The sequence below is a fragment of the Ips typographus genome, linkage group LG16 (genome assembly GCF_016097725.1).
Source record: "Ips typographus isolate SLU linkage group LG16, UJ_Ityp_2.0, whole genome shotgun sequence".
In the NCBI taxonomy this organism is placed as follows: Eukaryota; Metazoa; Arthropoda; class Insecta; order Coleoptera; family Curculionidae; genus Ips; species Ips typographus.
In genome coordinates this window covers 5,916,082-5,925,131 of record NC_138437.1, presented here as the reverse complement: position 1 = coordinate 5,925,131, position 9,050 = coordinate 5,916,082, and the positions used below count along the sequence as shown (strand labels likewise).

The following is a 9,050-nucleotide window of genomic DNA, read 5'->3' as shown; positions in this document are numbered from 1 at the left end:
TGATATACGCCGAAAATTAATGTAATATACCTAGTATTTAAAAATGTTTAAAATTACACATTTGAAGATGCATGTAGAAAGATCATTTCTGTTTCAGTTCTTACAACCGATGCGCAACAAAGGTCGCTGACTGAGTTACAGTCTGTGCTACCTCTAAATGAACTGCTTTAGAGGCTATTGACTTTAATTGTTGGTAGTAGTATATCTCAATATGTTTTGCAAAAAATACTTTAAAGCAGCAGCATATCTCTACGACCTAACTAATACAGGGTATTCCAAATGTTTCGAACCGGTCTACCTTTTTCTACAAGGTGAAAGCTAGAAAGATGAAATTATCTATCTCTTGATGCTCATTTCGAATGTTTAGAACCCAGATTTTCAGACCAGCGACATCCACCACCTTTTTTTAAATGGATCGGTAATGTTTTAAATCATTTTTTTGTTCTTTCAAAAATCATCAAATAAGGTTTTGCAAATTTTTAGTCAACAATGAAACCTGTTGTTCTTTCTTCATAATTTTAAATCAGATTTATCAAAACTGGCTGGATAAAACTTTGTTAAACCTTAACTGCTGATTATACTACATAACCGACCCATTTAATAAAAATGGCGGTGGATGTTGCTGGTCCAAAACCTAGGTCCTAAAAATTTCGAAACTACCATTAAGAGAAAGATTTTTTAACCTTACGTGATATTCCAAAATTCCATATGTTGCTTTCATCTTGTGAAAAAAGGTAGACCGTTTCGAAACATTTGGAATACTCTGTATAATTGAGCGAAGTAAAAGTAACGATAAGATTCATTTATCATTGCCAGACCATTACATCCCTCTAATCAAATCTTTCAAATGTAATTTGGTCAATAAGGTTTCCCAATTGTTAAGGGAGAGGACTTAATTACAAGCTATTAGGATAAGTGACTTAGTTAAAAGTGACTAACAAATTTGAAAGATGTTTAATTATGTTCTGTATAAAGGTTTGCAGGATTTCCAGGACATCCAGAAAGTGTGAACAGTCAAATTTTTGATTTTAAGATTTTTTTGGATTCTTCTTCATTTATTGTGCTTTTTACCATTTCACTCTTAATTTTTTACATTTATATGTTTTACTTGTATTTGTACTTAATAAATAAGTAATTCTTACACCGTAAAAACCTTTAAACCTCAAAGTTCATATAGACTTTACACTGGCAACCCCAAAAAACATCTAACGTGAAAAAGTTTGTTCTTATTAAACGTTATTTTCACGTTTGGTAAAAGTAATAACTCATCGATAACTACTCAAGGTTTTTTCTAGTATAAATGATTAATTTAGCGACGAAAGATCTATCTTAGCCAAACGGTACCAAAAAATTGATCATATAGAAAATCTAGAAACCATCAATCATCAGCCAGTCAACAGAAACTTTTTAGATCTACAACTAGTTTGGCTTGAGTAGCAAACTTGATAATTACAGAACAAGAACTGTGGGGAAAACTTGTTCGATTTTAAGTAATTAAATCCTTAGCTATAAATATTTTATTATTTCAGTTAAACTATGTCCTTCATAAGCCTACTATTATTTGTTGTGTAAGAGCTTAAATTTAAAGTAGGTCAAATTTGCATTGAAAGTATAATAATACTTAAACGATAATAAAAATGTGTGTAGGTATATAGAAAATTATCCATGGCAAACCGGTGGTGAAAAGAGACAACCATTACAAATAAATGGGCTAGTCAAAGACGGTCTAAAATCCAAAGCAGCCTGATATAGAAAAAGTGATATTTCTTAAATCCTAAGATTAAGTAAAACATTGAAAGTTATTTTCAAAAATATAAAAGTAAAGTAAAAACTACCTAGAACTCAGGGGAACCTTTAAAGGCACACCTTATTTAACCCCTACATTTTTGTCAACTTTATTTAAAGTCTGCGGACAAAAATATAATTTAAATCTCCACAAATTCTATACAGTCAATAAGTTCAGTAACACCTCTTTTATCTATATTTTAAATTTAAACGATAAAGGGCAGATTAAAATAACCGGCAGATAAACTTAAACCATTAAACTGACCCTAATTTCACCTAATTGAAATTTATGACAGTTGACATACAATACTACCCAGATTTGACATTTACCTGACTTGAGAATTGACAATTGACACATAAAATAAATAAATATCAGTGATTTTTTACGAATTGTAAATTACCTTTGTGATTTTAATTTTAAACCCCCACACAACTATTACAAAAAAAGTATTTGCCGGTTATATTATCTCGTTTATTCACTACTTTATTGTAAATATTTCAGTCTATACATTCTCATATAGGGCCTTTTGCTTTATTTCCATTACTTGGATGTTTTGACTTCTCTAACCTCACTTTATTTTTTCCAATAGGATGTTTTAAGAATTTGTTAGAAATCTTCTTTTTTGTGGAATTCTTTTAATAGGTACTGTATTTTAACACAACAACATGGCTAGTGTCTCGTACCAAATAGCCAATCTTCTGGAAAAGGTAAGTCTGCAATACAAAATCGTTTATATACATTTTCCATTTCTTTGAGAATTGCTGTAGTTAATGGCCCTAGGGGTGGCAATACAAAACTTTTGTTTTTAGATGCAATCTTCTGATAAGGATTTTCGATTCATGGCAACAAATGATCTGATGACTGAACTGCAAAAAGACAGCATCAAATTAGATGATGACTCTGAACGAAAAGTAGTCAGAATGTTGCTAAAGTTATTGGAAGATAAGAATGGAGAAGTCCAAAATTTGGCTGTTAAATGGTATGGACATCCTCAGTAATCAAAAATATTTTTTAAGGAATGTTTATTTCAGCTTGGGGCCTCTGATTAACAAAGTAAAAGAATATCAAGTGGATACAATTGTGGAAGCTCTTTGTATTAATATGGTTTCTGACAAAGAACAACTGAGAGATATTTCTAGTATTGGGCTTAAAACAGTCATCTCAGAACTGCCCCAGTCTCTTATGGGTATGTCTGGTGCCATTTGCAAGAGAATAACTGGCAGGCTAACTACAGCTATTGAGAGAGTAAATTATTTACCATAAGCATATTTGTTTTTTTCTTATTATTCAAATTATTAGCAAGAAGATGTGTCAGTTCAACTGGAAGCTTTGGACATTATAGCTGATATGCTGTTACGCTTTGGGCCTTTGCTGCAGTCTTTTCATCAGACCCTACTGCAAGCCTTGATTCCTCAACTTGAATCTCACCGTCAGGCTGTCAGGAAGAGAACAATATGTGCCTTGGGCAACTTAGTTCTATCTTGTAACAATGCACTTTATACTAGACTGATCAATCATTTGCATGATGGTTTGGAATTAAATAAATCTAATTCTCAATCACGCACCTACATCCAATGTGTAGCTGCAGTATGGTAAGTTATTTTTTTTTAAGTAGTTAGTATAGCAAGTAGTGCATTCAGTGTTATTTGGTTAGTGTTAGCCTTAAACTAGAAAATTGTGACAGACATGTTTAATAATACATCTGAGCAGGTAAATAATCTTTTTCAGTAATTTTTTGAGTACCTTAAATAAATATATTATAGCTACTTAACACATTGTTTTACTATGGAATTTTAAACTTTACATTGAATATTTGTAGCCGCCAGTCTGGACATAAATTTGGTGAACACATTTCCAAGTTTATGCCCATCATTTTGGAAAGATGCAAGGTTGAGGATGAGGAACTAAGGGAGTACTGTCTGCAAGCATTTGAAAGTTTTGTTACACGATGTCCCAAGGAAATTACACCTCATATATCACAGGTGAGCACAAGTTTTTATGACCCAGGAGCAATATGTTATGGTCTTTTTATTAGTGCTAACTGTATACTTATATTCCCATTATCTCCAATATTGTGAAATTATATTTCAGAACTAAATGACAGTGTAGTTTTATTGTTTTTTTTATACAATTTAATGTCACATTAATGAATTGAAATGACCTTTTTGTAATTTCAAGATATTCTCAAGCTCCAGACTTATTAAGTGACTGATGTATTTTAACTACTTCTATTTGCTCTCTGAATGCTTAGAAAGTAATGAGAAATTTTAAAATATTCTTTAAAACCTTCCATTTGACAACATACTGTAACTATGCTACTAAAATCTTTTTAGATAACTCAAATATGCTTAAAATATATGACATACGATCCAAATTACAATTACGACGATGACAACAGTAGTGTAATTGAGGAGGAGGATGGAGAAGATGATGAAGAGAATGACGAATATAGCGATGATGATGATATGAGCTGGAAAGTGCGCAGATCGGCCGCTAAATGTCTAGAAGCAATAATTAGTAGCCGCCATGAATTACTTGCTGAGTTTTACAAAGTGTTGTCCCCTGCATTGATTGCGAGGTTTAAAGGTTGTTAGTGTCATTATTACAAAGAGTTATCAGCTAACAAATTGTAAACTTCTTGTAGAACGGGAAGAAAATGTAAAGTCCGACATTTTCCATGCTTATATGGCCTTACTACGTCAAACTAAATCCACTGGTAATATAAGTTTAGATCCTAATGCAATGATTATGGATGATGAGGAAGAGACTCCTATGTCGCTTCTTCAAGGACAAATGTCTTTATTAGTTAAGGGCATTCAACAACAAATGAAAGAGAAAAGTATGAAAACTAGGTATGGTGGTTACCACACCGTATAAAATTTGCGCTTTATCATATTTAATTATTTTAGGCAAGATTGTTTTTGTCTCTTAAAAGAGGTTTGCGTGGTTCTCCCGGGTGCTTTAGGATCCTATATAGGTGATTTGATTCCGGGAATTCTTTATTCATTGAGTGAAAAAAATGCAAGCAGTAATATGAAAATCGATTCATTGTCATTTATGTATTGTTTATTAACGACACACCCGCCCACGGTGTTTCATCCTTACATTGATACAATTTTGCAACCTGTTATTGTTGCTGTTGGCGATCCTTTTTATAAAATTACGGCTGAAGCTCTAGGTGTTTTGCAGGAGTTAATTAAAGTTATCAGACCCCTACAAGTGAGTTAAATATTTTTTTACAGAGTATCCCAAATTTGTTTTACTTGTATTGGGACTGAGCAGGTTAAATGAGGGAAGTTTTTCATGCGAAATTTACAACCAGTTTCCTAATTGAATTAATTATTTTGAAAATGTTCAACAAACTTTCAGTATTGCCAACTCTAGATTTTAAAGTATCAACTGGTAGTAAGTTTACATACAACATTTCCTATTTAACCAACTCTTCTAGTAATGCATTTTACTGGGACTTATGAGTGATGTTTTTTTAGGTTTACAGCAGGTTTGATTTTACTCCCTATACTAAAGATATTTATACTTGTACACTTGTAAGACTTAAAGCTACTGATATAGATCAAGAAGTAAAAGAAAAAGCTATCTCCACCATGGGTCAAGTAATTTGCAACTTAGGAGATCAATTAAAAAGCGAACTGCCCTTTTGTTTTCCATTATTTTTGGATAGACTTAGAAACGAAATTACAAGAGTAACAGCTGTGAAAGCTTTAAAGAAAATTGCCAACTCACCTCTTAAAATTGACTTGCCAATATTGCCTGAAGCAATGCCCATTTTGGCGTTGTTCCTAAGGAAAAACCAAAGAGCTCTTAAGCTAAGTACCCTTCAGCTGATTGACTGTCTTATCCAGAACTATCACAAAAAAATGACAGTTCAATTGCTTCAACCCATTATTATCGAAGTTCCTCCATTGTTGGATGAGTCTGACTTGCATATTGCTCAATGGACTTTAATAATTTTAAATTCCATTGCTGTACATCATCCTAAAGCTTTGCAGGACATAACTAGTGGTATAATGCCTCAAATTATGGTGCTAGTTAAAAGCCCGCTTTTGCAAGGTAAATTTCCATAATGTGATTGTATACAGTAATAAAAAGTGTTTAATTTTAGGCACGGCTCTTCAATCAATGTTAGATTTCTTCAAGTCATTAGTAAAATGTAACCTACCGGGTGCTTCGTATGATTATCTACTAAAACTACTGCTGGTCCCAGTAACTAGCCTGCGTAGTAACCAAGCCGCCACTCTACATAAACAGGCATTTTATTCTCTGGCAAAATGTGTAGCTGCCATTACAGTAGCGTGCCAATCTCAAGCTTTGCCAGTCATAACCCAATTTGTTTCTGAGATTCAAACAGCCAAATCCGACTCTCAACAAATATTTGCGCTGCTTGTAGTCGGAGAAATTGGAAGAAAAATGTAAGCTGTCTTAATGGAAACTTGCATTGGTTTTATTTTTTTGTTGTGTATTCTAGAGATTTAACTCCTCTTCCAAACATTAAAGAGGTCATATTGAACTCCTTTGTTGTGGTAAGTGAAGAGGTAAAATCTGCAGCTAGTTACGCGTTGGGCTGTATTTGCATCGGCAATCTTCACGAGTACCTGCCGTTTATTTTGAGGGAGAGCCAGGAACAACCTAAAAGGCAATATCTTTTGTTACACTCAGTTAAAGAGGTAAGATTTCCTCTGTTTAAAGTCACAAAATGTAATTTTAAGTTCCAACGAAAAATGTCGCAATTTTGGCAAAGGTGTTTATGACTGATTTATTGATCCGAATTTCTAAAATCCATCTTAAAAACAATATTAGAATTATTATTCTGTCATTAAGAAGAAAGGGCATAATTTACATGGTACATAAGTGTATAGGATTCTGTTCATTGCTATATGGAAGACCCTACTTTACAGTTTTCTGCAACTTTGAAAGCTGATATCAGTAATTTAGTAGTAATAACTAATCAGTCTTCGTATTTCCGGAAACCTTTTAACTAAACCAAATTTGTAGGTTATAACCTGCCTTTCACAAACTAATGAAGGTGTTGAACAACTGTTGCCCTTCGTACCCGATATTTGGGCTCAATTATACTGTCACTGTGAATGTCAGGAAGAAGGAACCAGAAATGTGGTTGCTGAATGTTTGGGAAAATTAACTTTGATTGATCCCACCAATTTGCTCCCTAAACTGAAACGATCTCTCAATTCTCCATCGCCTTTAATGAGAACTACTGTGGTGACTGCTGTAAAATTCACTATTTCCGACCAGGTCAGTTTCGAGTTTTCCGTTTGTACAAAAAAAGTTGAATGGGAATTTTAGCCTGCTACTATTGATCCCCTTCTGAGGCATTGTATTGGGGAGTTCCTTAATGCGTTGCAAGATCCAGACTTAAATGTCCGAAGAGTTGCTTTGGTGGCATTTAATTCTGCCGCTCACAATAAGCCATCTCTGATCCGTGATTTATTGGACACAATTTTACCTCAACTGTACAATGAGACTAATGTCAAGGTAATGACCGATGACTTTAGTTGTGGTGCTTCTATACGCGTAATTAATTTTAGCGAGATCTTATTCGAGAGGTAGAAATGGGTCCTTTTAAACACACTGTAGATGACGGTTTGGATATAAGAAAAGCCGCATTCGAGTGCATGTACACGTTATTGGATTCGTGTTTGGATAAAATTGACATATTTGAGTTTATTAACCACGTCGAATCCGGACTTAAAGATCATTACGATATTAAAATGCTGACCTACTTGATGGTAGCTAGGTTGTCGCAGATTTGCCCAGGATTTGTTCTACAAAGTAAGTTTATAATTTTTGCATTCTTATTTTGTAAATATGTGGTGTGTGTTTGGTGGATGTGTTTGAGCTTATTTAATGTTGTTTGTTGTTTCAAATAATTAATTGCACGTTGGTTTTTGTTGCTCTGGTTTATGTTTTTATTAGTCACCTAAAAATCTTTTGCACATTTTTTACTAATATCTCAAAATATACTCATCACTAACTAGCTAGTTAACCAAATTTTGTTTCTTTGGGTTTCATTTGCGTTTATGTGTTTTTGGTACTATTTAGCTATAGTGATTATTAACTAAGGGGCTTTTTTTGGAAGGGACTAAAAGTAACAAAAAATGTTATTTATTCTAAGGTGAAAGTGAATCAGCTTTTATTTACACTAATATTAACCCTACGACACTACGAAATAAATTACAGAAGAAAGAAAATACTACAATTCTTACTACCATACGTTGAAAAAACTGATTTTTCTATTAAACAAACAATAAATATCTTTTACTCAAATCATCATCTTCACACCAAAGAGTTAAATGTTTGTAACTAATTCAAATCAAAAACTTAAGCAATAATTGTGCTCATATCAGTAAACGTAGACTTTGAAACGTGCTGTCCAACAAAAATGAGTCTGAAACTTGTATAATAGTGAGCGAATTGGAATTGTTGAATATCATGACTTTAAAAATTAATTTTACGAAATTCTTCTAATAAGGTCGTAAAACCGAATTCCTCGTATTACGGGGCAGGAAAATCCGCAGGAAAGCCAAGTATTGCTATCCGGGTAAGCGTACACATGGTTATATACATATATTGTGTTTCCCTTTTTTCTGATGTTTCAATGTTTCCCTCAGGATTAGATAGACTGATAGAGCCGCTGCGGGCCACTTTAACCTTGAAGGTGAAAGCAAACTCCGTCAAACAGGAGTATGAAAAACAGGATGAGCTTAAACGTTCTGCTATGAGAGCTGTAGTCGCTCTTCTTAATATTCCTGATGCTGGTAAGTCTCTAAATTAAGTTGTTTTTATATACAATTTGCTATAACTTCTTTAAACGGATAGTTGTTGCCAATACTTGCATAATACTGAATACTTAATACGAAATTAAATAATTAAAATGTCAATATTTATTTTTAGACAAAAATCCTCATCTGAATGATTTCCTCAATCAAATTAAAGGATCGTCCGATTTGCAGCCGATTTTCGAATCGATTCAACGCGACTCGGCTTCCCATCCGGATTTTGTAATGGATCAGAGTTAAATGTACAACTGTTAAGGTTCTAGTTAAGGTCGTTTCTTTTATAAATCTAGATTAAAGTATTTAATCCTTGAAATGTTAATTTTATTTATTGTCTTTATAATTTTTCGAGGACAAACAGTGACCAGATTTTGTGTGACTTTTACTTCACATATTTTTCTTGCCATACAACCTGTATATCAAAAAATAATAAGTTAATAAGGGTATTAATTAAT

General features: G+C 33.1%; 1 protein-coding gene across 2 annotated transcripts; it reads left to right on the top strand.

Moving 5' to 3' along the window:
• The first annotated feature begins 2,149 nt into the window (after positions 1–2,149).
• Cand1 (Cullin-associated and neddylation-dissociated 1) lies at positions 2,150–8,911 on the top strand. Of its 2 annotated transcripts, XM_081994634.1 has the most exons (17): positions 2,150–2,493; positions 2,596–2,765; positions 2,818–3,031; positions 3,086–3,378; positions 3,606–3,768; positions 4,120–4,372; positions 4,431–4,638; positions 4,696–5,005; positions 5,275–5,854; positions 5,907–6,213; positions 6,270–6,468; positions 6,797–7,054; positions 7,106–7,294; positions 7,348–7,591; positions 8,292–8,360; positions 8,431–8,577; positions 8,714–8,911. In XM_081994634.1, exons 1-17 carry the CDS (start codon positions 2,452–2,454, stop codon positions 8,836–8,838), a joined length of 3,771 nt encoding a protein of 1,256 aa, XP_081850760.1. In that variant the 5' UTR covers positions 2,150–2,451; the 3' UTR covers positions 8,839–8,911. The 2 variants fall into 2 exon arrangements, with proteins under 2 accessions (XP_081850760.1, XP_081850761.1); XM_081994635.1 differs by lacking the exon at positions 8,292–8,360 and having other exon boundaries at positions 2,152–2,493.
• The last annotated feature ends 139 nt before the right edge of the window (positions 8,912–9,050 follow it).